The following is a 16,353-nucleotide window of genomic DNA, read 5'->3' as shown; positions in this document are numbered from 1 at the left end:
GATTTTTAATATCTTGTATTACCACCTCTATTTACACCCTTCATTTGACTTGAGCAAATTTTGGATGTTGTCTTGAGGAAAAGCTTCCCATTTTTCCATGAGAATCAAAAGAAGCTGTTCATGATTTATTGGAGCAGGTATTCTGTTTCTTACTCTTCATTTAAGTTGGTCCCAAACATGCTCACACATGCTTTTTAGCACACCAAAGGTTTCCAGGTATTGCATTACCAGTGCATTGTCTTGCTCTTGCATGTAAATAAAGTTTTCGCCCACAAACCAAGCAAAAGGAATTAAAAAAATGGCAAGGTTTTGAATTGCTCTAGCTGTAAAGAACTGATTTTGCAAAGAAGTGTGTTGTAAAGAACAGTCTTCTCTGGCCATTGTGATTCTACTCGGGCCTGATCCTAGTTGTTGTTTGTTAGATCCAGTCTCTACAAATCGTTGGTATCTTTTTTGGACCATGCAATGAGTAACTTCAAGCTGTCTGGCCACTTCTTTTTGCCTCATTCCATTATATCAATCAAAGTAACAATTTGAACAGATCTAACAAATCTCTCAGCCATAGTTTTAAATTTTAAAGTTACACAAGTTCACTCTTTGAACAACTGTACACTAACGAAAAACAAAACAGCCATATTCCAAGAAAAACAATGTACAGTTTGTCAAACTTGTTTCTAGATGTTGATGTTGTTAACTTGTTGTTAACTGTCCTGAATTACTATCGGAAATCCGATTTAATACAACCAGTTACAACTTACGAAATCCTTCTTTATTCTATATTGAGTATCACCGTACTAATTATGGTAGAAATGATCCGATGACTAGAGCTCTTAGGTACTTTAACACATATACTGTTGATCCATTCTTTAGTTCAATTTATTCTTTTAGGCAATTGTTAAATTGTGTTGATCATGTTTAGTTTGTTTATGGTGTTACATCATATTTTTAACACCTTTTATATTGTTTTTTATTGTATATGTTAGAATTAAACTATGTCAACTATTTTATAATTCATTGTATTACTTTTTTGAACAATGGTGAAATCGTTAATAAATAAATAAATAAAGTAATAAATACATTTGACAAACTGTGTGTTTGTGTGTATGTGTTCACAAAGAGGGGATGGCATTATTGACAAACTGTAGAAACATGTGCATTCTCCGAAGTTATAAAACTGGTATCAATTCTGCAAATTTATTCCCCTAATTGACCTGGTGGCACTGTTTCTACATTGTGAGAGTTTAGTTACAATAGAATAAATTGCATAAACTTAAAATCATTGAACAATTCTTATAAAAATTCTAAATGGCGTCTCTTCAATGACGCTCAGTGTATTAATTAAAACAGATTTAGATTTTAAACAAATATGCATTTTGAATGCAAAAATCCATTATGTGTATATCACAATGGTATGGTAAATAAAGAAAGTTTTAATGATTTAAATCTGATATTTAACACACTTATGAAATCTTTGATTGCAATTTTCTCAAAACTCAAAATTTTGACTGATTTCTCTATGGAATTGAGGTATTGATATATTTATACCAGCGTTTCCCAACCGGTGGGTAGCAGACAGATTTCAGGTGGGTCACAACATGGCTCTTCTAGTAGCTGAGTGATGTACAGAGTACAGAATAGCTTATCTGGGTGAGGGATGGGTCGCGAATATGAAAAAACATCAGAAGGTGGGTCGCCAGACATAAAAGGTTGGAAACCACTGATTTATACTAAATAAAAACTCGGGGCCAGTGATAACAGGTCTGCAAGAGATTCCCTGAAGGCTGGCGCTCCTGTGTATGGGGCGCCAAAATGAGCTTTTTTCTAGTGGTGGCATACCAAATACTAATTTTAAAAACATAAGGGCCCCTATGATAGTTTTAAAGGCGGGCCTTATACCCTAGCGCCGGGACTGAGTATACTCGTATATTCATTCAAATATTTATAAATAAATAAATTTACTTACAGCGGCTCCTGCAGTGGCATGTACCAAAGTCTCATAAGTGAAAATGGTTTTTTGTGGCAGCTTAGACATCTTAATTTATTACAAAATACTGAACGTTTATAAAAACGAAATCGAACAGGTACAACACCAAAAATGTCGGAAATAAATGTTGAATTCAAAGGTCATACAGCATACAGCATTTAACTTGTGGCCCCGTCACCTTCTAAAAGCAGACTGTTATTACATTTGTGGGAATATTTACATTGTGACTGATTTTACAACTAAACCACGACTTGTTACAACCCAACGGAGGCTGGCGTTTCCTTATCAACTACATTTTAATCATTTTAATGGATTTTAGATAAATATTATGATGAAATGAAAGTCGAGAGAGGTTGAGGTTATGGTTATATTTACTTCATCAGCTGTCATTACAATGCATTAAAGGGATGAATCACTGAACTGAATCACGTTGAAAACTGTTACTTTGGAACCTATTTACGTATTTAGCTCTATTAAAGGGGATATTTCAGAAGGATATAAAAATAAAATACTGGAACTGGGGACTTGGGACTTGGGGAGTACAGTATAAAGAACCTAGATACATTCATTTGTATAAGGAGGACGCCTATAAAAATGGGGAACAATGTAAAAATACGTACGTATAGAAAAGGAAATTAAAACTGGAAATACCAGTTAAACGAGAAAAATTATTGAGAAGCATGGTAAACCAAGGACATAAAGGAGATAATAGTGTTCGCAAAAATGCCATTACTTAAATCATCAAGATTCTGGTAGTTGGTAGACACAAGTAGTCAAATTTTTCAAGAACACGCATATGTTTAGACAATATAAAATGTATCAAAAGAGAAAAGAAAATGATCGAAGAAAAACAAACAACAGAAAACTATAAAAACAAAACAACAAACAAATCAAACTCAGGAACTAGGAAAGAAATCATGGAAATATTTCATTTCGTCTAATGCTTGTTCAGCTTTCTGATTGAGGTTCTAGTTCTTCATTTATCCAATTCTTCCATTTTATTATGGTTTAACATCAATTTTATCTGGCATAAAACAGATGGGCTGAATACTTCGAAGAATAGATCTATTAAATACAGATCAACAAGAGGAACTACGGAGAAATGAGAAGTGGCAAGAAAATAAAGAATAAGGGACGTACGAGGAATCAACTTTGAATGAAGTCAAAGATATATTAACAGATCTAAAAAATAACAAAAGGGCAGGTGAATGCGCTATTCCAGCTGAGATTTTTAAGGAAGGCGCCAAAAAACACAAAGAAAGACAGAATTCCGCTTGTCATTAGCAGTTCGGCAAAAGGAAGAAATGCCGAAACAATGGAATTATGGAATAGCGCTCTTAGTGTACACCAGCGAAACGCGGATTATGAAACAGCAAGAAGATAAGAGAGTAGAGATATGGGAAAGAAAGGGGCTCAGAAAAATTTTGAGAACCATCCAGACCGCAGAAAATATTTGAAGAAGACGAACAAATAAAGAAATAATAAGGATGTAACCAATAATTAAGTAGGTACGCCAAATATACGAGCCTAAAGAGCTAGATGGCTTGGTCAGATTACACGAACGCTACAGAACCGGAAATGTTAAAACAATACTGAAGGAGGGAGAAATGGGGAAGAAGAAGAAAAAGTTGGAAGTATTAAAGCAAGACAGTGAGAAAATGGAAGGAAATTCTCTCACTCATGAAATATGCTATTTTTTTATAGATATAATTTTATATGCGACCATTTTTATAAAAAAAAAGTCAAATGTAATATAATTCTATTAAAAAACATATTAGTAAACAAACTATATTTTCTATTATCTTTTTATAGTCGTCAGACTATAAAAATTTTTATTAGGTCTAGGTGTTTACTTCCCGCGAGTCGGAATCGTAACCATTGCGAAAAATTGATACAAAGTAGGGATGATTTTATTTATAATAATGGTGTCCCTGCATTTGTCTTGTTTTCTTCTTTTATTTATTGACAGCACAATATTCGGAAGATTTGAAGATTAGAAAACAGAAGAAAAAGATTTGTTTACCTTCTGAGGCCCTAGGCCGTCAATATTTTTGGAAAATTATCAAGAAAAAATAAAAAATTCAGCCCCTCAAATAGCAGTGAAGAGTGAATGATGTGTTTGGATTTCCAAAATGTTAAAGTGTTTTTATGGATTTTAATTTTCAAAGTAATACTCATACAGTCGAAAACGTCATTGTGGAAATTAAATATTGATAAAACGAAAATTATCAAAGTTACGAAATTTCCGTCTATAATTTCATATTCGGATAATCAACCGATTTTTCATTCGGGGGATCCTTTGTTTGATATTATTTTATCCACTGAACATTATGGAGAGACATGGGTCAAACAGCCCATTCAGTATTATTGTTCAGATTGTAAAAACAGAAGGTATTTATGATTGTGTTATGTACAATTTTAGATAATAATGACAAGCTTTAAGTTGATGATCTTTTCCCTTAATAGCCTTAGTATAAGTACTGGTTTGGGGACATAATATCCATTATATCTCAAATAATAAACTGGATGAAGAATTGCCCTATTTTAAGCTAATTACACAGATATTATTTATAATACTTATTGTTTCAATTCTTTATTTTGCTTTCCTCAATTCTTTTTCCTGGTATATCTCTTCATCTGGATGCTTTTTGTTCACACTGACAGAGTGAATTTTGTATTTTCTGCCGAATTACCAATAATTTTTTATATTCACAGTTTTTTTTGTTAATGTGCAGTTGACAGACTTTTATTTATGTAATATCCATATCCTCATTGTAATTGACAATACTGGTAACTCCATTTTTTTTAAACAAGACTTTATTATACTTACCAGATTGTACAAAAATTATTCTCTTTCAGTATAATAAACCCTTGTGTATCAGTCGATTATGTTAACTCTATGACGAATGTTATAAAAGACCTTCTAACTCCAGTATCTATTAATTTGAATTTGCAACACTGGTAACTCTTTGCATTGTAATACTCTACTCTAATGGAAACACGTAAAAAACTGAAAATGAATTTAAAGAAAACAAAAGTCATGCACTCCTAAGAAACTGTGACAATAATAAACGACAAAATTATAGAAAAAGTTGACGAATATACAGGGTGTAACAAAAATACAGGTCATAAATTAAATCACATATTCTGGGACCAAAAATAGTTCGATTGAACCTAACTTACCTTAGTGCAAATATGCATACAAAAAAAGTTATAGCCCTTTGAAGTTACAAAATGAAAATCGATTTTTTCCGATATATCGAAAACTATTACAGATTTTTTAATGAAAATGGACATGTGGTATTCTTATGGCAGGAACATCTTAAAAAGAAATTATAGTGAAATTTGTGAACCCCATAAAAATTTTATGGGGGTTTTGTTCCCTTGAACCCCCCCAAACTTTTGCGTACGTTCCAATTAAATTATTATTGTGGCACCATTAGCTAAACAAAATATTTTTAAAACTTTTTTTCCTCTTAGTGCTTTTTCGAAAAGCTAGTTTTTATCGAGATATTTTGAATATTTGTCAAATCCACCACATATTTGTATACTGACAAGAGACCTGGTAGTAATATGAAAATTTATTTATAAATTACAGTTTGAGATATATTTTGAACTATATTAGAAAAGAAGCCATATCTCGATAAGAGGTGTCTTATCGAAAAAAGACTAAGAGGCAAGAAAGTTTTAAAAACATTGTGTTTAACTAATGTTACCGCAATAATAGTTTAATTGGAACGTACACAAACATTTGGGGGACTTAAAGGCACAAAACCCCCATAAAATTTTTATGTAAATATATTAAAAAAGAAGCCGCAACTCGATTAAAACTGGTTTATCAAAAAAATATTAAGAGGCAAAAAAGTTTTAAAAACATTGTGTTTAACTAATGGTACCACAACAATAATTTAATTGGAGCGTACATAAAAGTTTGGGGGGGGGGGGTTTAAGGGAACAAAACCCCCATAAATTTTTTATGGGGTGCACAAATTTTACTATAATTTCTTTTTAAGATGCTCCTGCCATAAGAATGCCACATGGCAATTTTCGATAAAAAATCTTTAATAGTTTTCGATATATTGGAAAAAATCATTTTCATTTTGTAACTTTAAAGGGCTATAACTTTTTTTGTAGGCATATTTGTACTAAGGTAAGTTAGGTTCAATCGAACTATTTTTGGTCCCAGAATATGTGGTTTAATTTATGACCTCTATTTTTGTTACACCCTGTATATACTTACACTAAATTTAAAATCAAGATGCACTAAAAATAAACCCACCACTACACTTCAATGTTACCAGGAGTACCCTTGAATCATGATTTACAATGTATAAACTTTGTAAATCATGATTTGGGATTTATACAATATATATACATGGTAAAAATCATGTATATATTGATAAAATTTGGCATTTGGCAGTGTTCCTTGTAACATTCAACATATCTTGGTTGTTTATTTCTAGTGCATCTTGAAATAAACTGAAGTATAGGATAAAAAATAATACTAAATAGGGAAATTCAAACGGAAAAAAGAAGAAGAAAGTTAGCATGGGCAGCATTTGGCAAACTAAACTATATACTCAGAAATCAGCAAATTCAACTACATCTTAGATCTAAAGTTTTTGAGGCATGCATTATTCCGATATTAACACAATGGGCACAAACATGGACAATCACAAAAAAGAATATGAACATACTCAGAGTCACTCATCATGGGATGGAAAGAGCAATGCTTTTAATATCACTTAAGGACAGGAAAACAAACACATGGATAAGACAGAAAACCAAAGTCACTGATGTGGTACAAAAATCATTAAAATTAAAATGGGAATACGCTGGACATGTAGCTAGGAGCGATCTAAACAAATGGCACAGAACAATTCTAACCTGGAGACCATACCAACACAAAAGACCCAGAGGCAGACCTCCTATGAGATGGACAGATGATCTGAAACGGACTGCGGGGAAAAATTGGCTACAAGTAGCGTACAACAAAAAACAATGGAAAGGAAGACTTGAAGAGGCGTATGTTCAGATGTGGACGTGAATGGCTAGACGAAGAAGAAGAAGAAGAAGAATGGTAACATCTAATTGTGTGCTTTTATTGTTGTCAGTTATTTATTAAATAAAAAACATCTCCCGAGGCTCTATATCATATTATACTTCTCATTAAGTAAGTACCCAACTATAATGTCATATTAATTCCATCCAGCTGTTAATATACAGGGTGAGTTTTTAGTGCGGGATCGGTCGATAACTCTATTATAGTAAAAATATCGAGAAAAGTTATTTAAAAAAAATGTAGGCAATGATATTCTCCACGCTTGGAAAATATGTCCATTTCTACAGGGTGATCAGTAACTGCGTGGTATATCAAACATATAATTTTTTAAATGGGACACCCTATATATTTTTTCATATTTATATTCCCCTCATAATTCTTGTTCATATAATATGTGGTTTTGCATTACTATACAGAGTATTTAACAAGTTATGACCGTTTTTATTTCGAAATCACTATGAGATTAGCACCCTGTATATAAAGAAGTAATTCGTAGACAATAATTTGTTTTATGTAATAAGATAAAAAATATACTGTAGTTTTTAAATTAAGTCCAATTCACATCATTGACGAATATTTGTATACAGGGTGAACTACAAAACCAAATTACGATTTTCTCTATTTTTTTAAATGGATCACCCTATATTTTATTTTTCAACATTATTGTATTTAATATACTCTTTCATTTTTATATAGCATTCCCTATATCTAAACTTTTTACTTTCCGAGATATTTTTAGTTTTCTTCAAATTTCGGGAATACATTCAATTTTTTCTAGTAGAAATAAGTTAGTATTGAGTGATAATTAAACAAACTTATTTTTATTAGATAAATAACTAACACAAAATATAAACCATAGCAATATGCAGTGAATATACTAATAAATGTGATATTAAGAAATTATCATATTTCCGTAATATAAAAGAATCGTAAAATTCCTACAAAAAAAAACTTTCTATTGTATATAATAATATAACAAGATAATTTTTATTAAATAAATAACTTACATGAAACATAAATCAAAACAATATTTTAGATTGGTATATCAACTAAGCCAAGAATTTTTTAGTAGAACATTCATTTTTATAAGCACTTTTAAACTACAAAACCAAATTACGATTTTCTCAATTTTTTTTTAATAGATCACCCTATATTTTATTTTTTTTTTGAAATACTGTATTTATGATACTCTTTCATTTTTATATAGCATCTCCTATACCTAAACTTATTAGTTTCTGAGATATTTTTAGTTTTCTTCATTTGCCGGGAATACATTCAATTCTTATAAATATAATAATAACTTAACAAATAAGTATTATGCAATAATATAACAAATATTTTCATTCAATAAATAACTAACAAAAAATAATAAACCCTAACAAAATTTAATGAAGGTACCAATTAATGTGATGTTAAGGATATAAGTCTAAAGTAAATGTTGAAAATGACCACTTTCAACGTCTATGCAATTTTGTAACCGATATTCAAATGACCGAGCCACATTTCTAACATTTTTGTAAGTCAATATTATTAAAAGCTTATTTTATTCTATTTTTCATATAATCAAGCGTTGTTGGATGCTTCTGGTATACAAGGTTTTTTATATAGCCCCACTTGAAAAAAATCAATTTTGGAAGAACTGGAGCACCGTCTTATAAAAACCTGAACCGTCAAAAAATGTGGACCAATCACATAATCTCTAACAATATCACCTTAAACATTTATAGATCACCTAATTTGAGTGTTAACAAAGTAGGGATTTCTTGATGCATATTAATGAAATTTAATATGAAAATTATATTATTAATAACTGCGGGTCACAATCTGCAATTAGGAATGTGTTACTAAAAACTTCTTGGCTTAGAATGCTGTTGATATAATAATCTAAAAACTATTAAATTAGTTGTATATTGTTTTGATTTATATTTGTGTGAGTTGTTTATTAAATAAAAATAATCTTGTAATTTTATTATACACAAGATACCTAGGTATATTTTTTTGTAGGATTTGTATGATTCTTGAATATTAGGGAAATATGATAATTCCTTAATATCACATCTATTGATACATTCATTGCCTATTGCTATGGTTTATATTTTGTGTTAGTTATTTATTGAATAAAAATAATTTTGTTTAATTATCATTCAATACCAACTTATTTCTACTAGAAAAATTGAATGTATTCCCGAAAGTTGAAGAAAACTAAAAATATCCCCGAAAGTAATAAGTTTAGATATAGGGAATGCTATATAAAAATGAAAGAGTATAATAAATACAATATTTTTGAAAAATAAAATATAGGGTGATCCATTTAAAAAAATAGAGAAAATCGTAATTTGGTTTTGTAGTTCACCCTGTATACAAACATTCGTCAATGATTTCAATTGGACTTAATTTAAAAACTACAGTATATTGTTTATCTTACTACATAAAACAAATTACTGTCTATGAATTACTTCTTTATATACAGGGTGTTAATCTCATAGGGATTTCGAAATAAAAATGGTCATAACTTTTTAAGTACTCTGTATAATAATGCAAAACCCTATATTATATGAACAAGAATTATGAGGGGAATATAAATATGAAAAAAATATATAGGGTGTCCTATTTAAAAAATTATATGTTTGATATACCACGCTGTTATTGATCACCCTGTAGAAATGGACATATTTTCCAAGCGTGGAGAATATCATTGCCTACATTTTTTCTAAATAACTTTTTTCGATATTCTATACCGTAATGGAATTATCGACCGATCCCGCACTAAAAACTCACCCTGTATGTATTAACATGATTAATTGACTACATAAAAGACTCTGGTGTTCCAGCCCTATAAAGTACTTAAAACAAAAGTGCAAGATTGGAATTAATCTTCTGCATTTCAATTTATAGTAATAAACCCTTCTCTCTTTCTATATGCATGCCATTTGAAGTTAAATGCAGTTTCGTAGTATAAACTATATCCATGCAGTGCATCAGTGCTTGCTTCCTTTCAACACCAAATGAAGGATTTTTTACTGTAACTCGAAAAGTAGAAAGTGGCACTTACCCCCTTTCAACAATAATCAATTCAATTATTGTGAGAACATTGTAATAGTGTCATACTCTCAGGCAGCATTACAAGTTATTTGTAGCCATCCAATAGATCATTTCCAAAACTCGATTATACTTGATATCAAAAATTTATTACATGAACTAAAATTCACAAAAAAAAAACAGTAACATTACTCTGGGTTAACATGTTGCGTGCATATGTCTGATCCTAAGACTGATACTCTGAACGGACCAAAAATACACATATTAAAAATGTGTATAATCAATGGCATACATGCGCACAGTACACACATTGGCGAAGGCATCATGTGGCTCACATGTATGCCATTCGCAGGGAACGTGTTAAAGGACACAGTGGAGTAATTTGAAACGAAATAGTGGATAGAATGAGAAAAAATACATCTGTGATATCACAAATTACAAACATTTTCAACATTAAAGATCTATATTCAGTATTGATAGGGAAAGTAAAAAAAAGAAGGGGAGTCAAAATATAAAGAGATTCAGAAGACAACCATTACTTTTCTATTCATCTAGTATTCCCAAAAAATATTCCTCATTACAAATTACAACTATGTATAATAAAGTACAGTCCTTTGATAACTCTGCTAAAACTTAACTTCTTTTGCCAGAGCTTCTATAAAACTCCCTTCTGACCATGTAATAATGAATCTAACAGAGATTTGAACCATGTATTCTTTGACAAGGTTCTGAAACCATTTTCTTGTGCCATTGAAATCAGCTCATTTGTCCGATGTATTTTTTTACTGGAAAGATATTAAAAATTTAGTACAATAAAAATTATAATTCAGTTCACTACAGCCTAAAAATATCGACGAAACATTTTTGTTTAAATTTAAACAAATTTTAAAGGTTGAAAAAAAAATAAAAGTATTAATGATCTATAAATATGGTGCTGACCTATAATGGGTTAAGCATATATTTTTCAATTTGTTATTTCAATAATATACAAAAATATGAAAGCATATATTTAAAGTTTAAGGAAGCTATATTGATAAAAACTAAGATAATGATCAGTATTCCTTTATAAATACTCATCATTTCCTGTGTTTCTATTATTAGGTGCCTGTTCCTTTACTGATGAATTATCATCAATAATGTTGAAAACTTACCTTAAAAAGTTAGCTTGATCTATTAATCTTCAGAATTATCAAATAGTGGATTAAATATCTCAAGACTAGAATATCAGGAGTGAAAATACAGTAAAACCTCCATTAACCGAAATAATTGAGGGGGAGGCCATTTCGAATAACAAGAATATCGGTTAAAAATAACATTGTTTTTTGTATTCTTCTTGTATCAAATTACATAGTATTCTTGGTCAAAGTTGGTATTAAAAAATACTATGAGGTGATTTCGTAATGTGATGTATATTTAATTGCGTTCTTTAGTTTTATGAAAGCAATGTTGACGATCTTGACAAATTAATATCGAATTGTTTCTGTTTTGCGATAAAAATTTATTTTTATTGACGAAATTCTTGAAACTGTCAGTCTTTTCGGTTAAACGATGTTTTGGTTAAAAAGGTTTCGGTTAACAGAGGTTTTACTGTAAATACAAAAACACTATAAGCTACATAAAAACACATCTATCTTCACAGCTGAGGCAATAGCAATTCTAAAAGGACTAGAATATGTACAACAGGAAGAGGAACATTATCTTCCCCAATTCACCTTCAACTCTAAAAATTTTAAAATCCAACTCAAACACAACAAATGATATTGTCTTTAAAATCCAAACAATTATTAAAAAATTACAAGATCAAAATAAATTTATAAAATTCTTCTGGGTTAAAGCACACGTAGGAATAACAAACAATGAAATTGCAGATAATATTGCCAAAGAAAGCATAGCAATGGGGGAACAGATAAATTGCGAATTAACTACGGATGAACAAATAAAAAAAACTGTAAATACAAACTAAATTATTTTTAAGTGGATTATTAATCTTAATCATTTATTCTTGTTATGATACATTCATAAATAAAGTTTTATAGTTGATTTTAAAAAATCAAAAAATAACATTTAATTTTTTTAAAATCATTGAAAAGGCGGGGTCATCAGTTGTTATTGCGATGTCTACATGAGGGGGCCTTGATTGTAAACGACGCTTTATGATGAAAGGGAGGGAGAGAATTAAATTAAAAGTCTAAATTTTTTACCACATGTTTATGAATGTGAACTGATTTGAAAAACATACAGAAAACACTACCTACTAAATTAATATCAATTCTACAGGGTGAGGCAGATAAAAGTCCTATTAGAAATATCTCGAGAACTAAAGGCAACAGGATTATGAAAATCGGAATAAAGGGGTTTTGAAGAGTGATCTATTCAATGAAAATATTGTCATCTATTTGCTACTTCCGGTTATACCGGAAGTTGCTTATAACTTCGATTTTTTAAATGGGACACCCTGTATATTTTTACATTTTTGGATTCTCCTCGATGTCTTCTTTCTTAAAATATTAGGTTTTGTAATATTATACAGGGTAGTTTAAAAGATAATTACGTTTTTTTTTCTTAATTTCGTAGCAACATTCACACCCTGTAGAATTGTATTAGTTTGACATCGAAAACTCTATTTACGTTCAAATGGTTTTTAATATAGTGTTTTATTGTTATTAATTCTTAGTATAGCTAATTTTTTAATTTTAGTATGCAGGGTTGGGCGAAACTCGGAATGAGTATTTTCTGAGTTTTCTTAAATGGAACACCCTGTATTTTAGTATTGTGTGTAAATGATATTTTATGGTACTTTTTTATTTCTTAAACATTCCCTATACTTAACTGCTTTAAATTGTGAGTTATGGGTGATTCAAGCCAAATATTAATTGTAACAAAAAATACGTGAAATTTTACTAGGTTGGCCGTGAAAATATTCAATCACAAATAATTTTTCGGAAATGAATACATATTAATCTAGACTGCTCCTTAAAATTAGCAATAATGGTTGAGCTATCAAAATAACTACGTAATTAAGATTCTTGGTTCAATTAACAATTAAGCACAAATAAAAGAAGTTAGGTATAGGGAATGCTTAATAAATAAAAAAGTATCATAAAATATCATTTTAATACAATACTAAAATATAGGGTGCTCCATTTAAGAAAACTCAGAGAATACTCTTTCCAAGTTTCGACCAACCCTGTATACTAAAATTAAAAAATTAGCTATACTAACAATTCTTAACAATAGTAGACTATATTAAAAACCATTTAAACATAAACAGAGTTTTTTTTTTGTCAAACTGCTACAATTCTAAACGGTGTGAATGTTGCTACGAAATTTAGAAAAACACGTAATTATCTTTTAAACTACCCTGTATAATATTACAAAACCTCATATATTAAGACAGAAGACATTGAGGAGAATCCAAAAATGTAAAAATATACAGGGTGTCCCATTAAAAAAAACGAAGTTATAAGCAACTTCCGGTATAACCGGAAGTAGCAAATAGGTGAAAATATTTTCATTAAATAGATCACTCTTCAAAACCCCTTCACTCCAATTTTCATAATTCTGTTGCCTTTAGTTCCCGATATATTTCTAATATATGTAGATAAGGACGGTACACGACAATTAGACCGAAATCATTAGACCGAAAGCAGTAGACCGAACTCATTAGACCGAAAAGCACTTTACCGAAAGCTCACTAGACCGAACAGCATTAGACCGAAGTGGTAAATAAATTTAAAAAGTTTGCAGTAAATTATGCTAAGATTTTGTATATCTGTCTTTTTGTTTATTGTATTTTTTTGCATTATTTTATATATATAGACTGTGTAAATTATTACTCTGTACAGTCTGATATAAAATCATTTTCATCCGTTAAACAAATTAGTGAAGGTAAAAATAAATTAAGGGTAGAGTGACGTTAACACCATTTTAACTGTTTATAATAACCATCCAAACAACATTTAGTTGTAATTACATTAGTCTTTCTCTTTTACTGCGAGAAGTAAAAAGAACTGCTTTTCGGTCTTCTGCTGTTCGGTCTAGTGAGGTTTCGGTAAAGTGCTTTTCGGTCTAATGAGTTCGGTCTACTGCTTTCGGTCTAATGATTTCGGTCTCTTTACAGTAAACCGATAAAGACACACCATTAAACTTGATAAAAATAATAAACTTAAAGATAAAACCCATAACTAAATTAAAATTCATGGTGACGTTTCAATTATTACTTTAATCATCGTCAGAATAATAAGTTTCTTGAGCGGATGCTTTAAAATAATTTTAAAGGAACAAACAATAATTAATGAAAACGTAAAAATGACATTGACAATCATTGGGTTAAGTCAATAATTTCAAACACGCCATGTCTTGTTGCGTGTTTAAGGGTGGCTTCACAAGAAATATGGATAATGCCTCCTTGATGCTGAGTTCCGTTGGAGAACTTGCATGACGAATGATTGAGAAGTCCTTACGACTAATAGGGTGGTCAGAATCAGTCATATGTTGGAATACCGCTGAATTTGGAATTGTTCTTGATCGTCTTCCTAAGTGAGGAGTGACACCTAAGTGTTCGCAACATCTGACATTAAAGTGACGTCGAGTCTTCCCGACGTACGTAGCTGCACAGCTACTACATTTGAATTGGTATATAATGTTAGATGCGAGATCACCAGGAATCATGTCTTTGACATGGAAAAATATATATCAAACTTCCATATACTGGTTACCACAGCTTACAAATCCGACGCAACATCCGTAGAACAATTAAAAAAGCATTTCCCTCTATAGAATTAAGATTTGCTTTCACGACTTTGGAAAGAATAGGATCTGGTTTCCATGTGAAAGACATGATTCCTGGTGATCTCGCATCTAACATTATATACCAATTCAAATGTAGTAGCTGTGCAGCTACGTACGTCGGGAAGACTCGACGTCACTTTAATGTCAGATGTTGCGAACACTTAGGTGTCACTCCTCACTTAGGAAGACGATCAAGAACAATTCCAAATTCAGCGGTATTCCAACATATGACTGATTCTGACCACCCTATTAGTCGTAAGGACTTCTCAATCATTGGTCATGCAAGTTCTCCAACGGAACTCAGCATCAAGGAGGCATTATCCATATTTCTTTTGAAGCCACCCTTAAACACGCAACAAGACATGGCGTGTTTGAAATTATTGACTTAACCCAATGATTGTCAATGTCATTTTTACGGTTTCATTAATTATTGTTTGTTCCTTTAAAATTATTTTAAAGCATCCGCTCAAGAAACTTATTATTCTGACGATGATTAAAGTAATAATTGAAATGTCACCATGAATTTTAATTTAGTTATGGGTTTTATCTTTAAGTTTCTTATTTTTATATTTCTAATAGGCCAGTTATCTGCCTCACCTTATATATTGTTAATATTCATAAGGACTTTATGCCCGGTTGCACCAACAGATCTTAAGCTTAAGTCCAGAATATCATAAGAATTAATATGATATAATTATAATATATTACATTAAGAATACCATAATATAATAATAGATATATTTGATAATATGGTAAGAATCTAAAATTATGGTGCAACGTAAGTGATACTCAAGGAGTCCCTATCTATAAGTAGAGCTTAGCTAAGCTGGAGCTTAAGTTCTGTTGGTGCAACCAGGCATTAGTAATCTATATAAAAATCAATAAAATGTATTTGTTTTCAGAAATGGAACAAACCCGAACTCATACCAAAAGTATCAAACAGCCGATGAGGTTTTAGACTGTGGGAAACCTGTCAATTTTACCTATTTTGACAATTTAGTAGGTGTTGTAAACAGAAACAAACACCCCACAGTTCCCGAACCGCAGGCAATTTTATGCTTTACCAAGAATTATGGGAACTACAAGAGTGAAATGGAAGAGTTTGATATTGATGCTCTCGAAAAAAGACTGAAAAAAGCCAAAAAGGAGGTAAAGTTTGAAAATAAAGTTATACGTAGTGTTTATTTTGCTTTTATTTGTTTTTACACTGCATATTTGTTATAGAAAAATTGTTCCTACATTTTTAACATTATGTCCAAGTAACATTATCGTTAACTACAACCTTTCCACATTGTCCAAATAAGTACTTTATTGTCACACTTCACCCATTTGTCCGTTGAGATTACTGAACCATATAATTTATTTATTTTAGTTAATTTCACAAAAAGTTTGGCTTTTGTGCTTGTCTCTGAATAAATTTTGTTATGACTCGGGATCTGTTAACTACCTACCTACATACTACTATGTGGGATTACAA

General features: G+C 30.7%; 2 protein-coding genes across 3 annotated transcripts in view; one reads left to right on the top strand and one right to left on the bottom strand.

Annotated features, from left to right (window-relative positions):
* The window catches only part of LOC114325378 (peroxisomal membrane protein PMP34), a 39,941-nt gene extending 37,561 nt beyond the window's left edge, over window positions 1-2,380 (bottom strand). The window contains exons 1-2 of one of the 2 annotated variants that reach the window (XM_028273438.2): window positions 2,222-2,380; window positions 1,964-2,165 (exon numbers count right to left, since the gene is read on the bottom strand). In XM_028273438.2, coding sequence (XP_028129239.1) covers window positions 1,964-2,032 — 69 coding nt within the window. In that variant the 5' untranslated portion in view covers window positions 2,033-2,165; window positions 2,222-2,380. Of the gene's footprint in view, window positions 1-1,963 lie in introns of both variants that reach the window. The other variant, XM_050653523.1, reaches the window with a different exon arrangement.
* A 1,486-nt stretch (window positions 2,381-3,866) lies between these two features.
* Window positions 3,867-16,353, top strand: part of LOC114325377 (uncharacterized) — a 34,661-nt gene continuing 22,174 nt past the window's right edge. The window contains exons 1-2 of the mRNA XM_028273437.2: window positions 3,867-4,375; window positions 15,779-16,025. Of these exons, the coding sequence (XP_028129238.1) occupies window positions 4,095-4,375; window positions 15,779-16,025 (528 nt within the window). The 5' untranslated portion in view covers window positions 3,867-4,094. The remainder of the gene's footprint in view (window positions 4,376-15,778; window positions 16,026-16,353) is intronic.

The sequence above is a fragment of the Diabrotica virgifera genome, chromosome 6, assembly GCF_917563875.1.
Source record: "Diabrotica virgifera virgifera chromosome 6, PGI_DIABVI_V3a".
Classification (NCBI taxonomy): domain Eukaryota; kingdom Metazoa; phylum Arthropoda; class Insecta; order Coleoptera; family Chrysomelidae; genus Diabrotica; species Diabrotica virgifera.
Note: the sequence above shows the minus strand (reverse complement) of the source record. Positions and strands in the feature narration are given on the sequence as shown.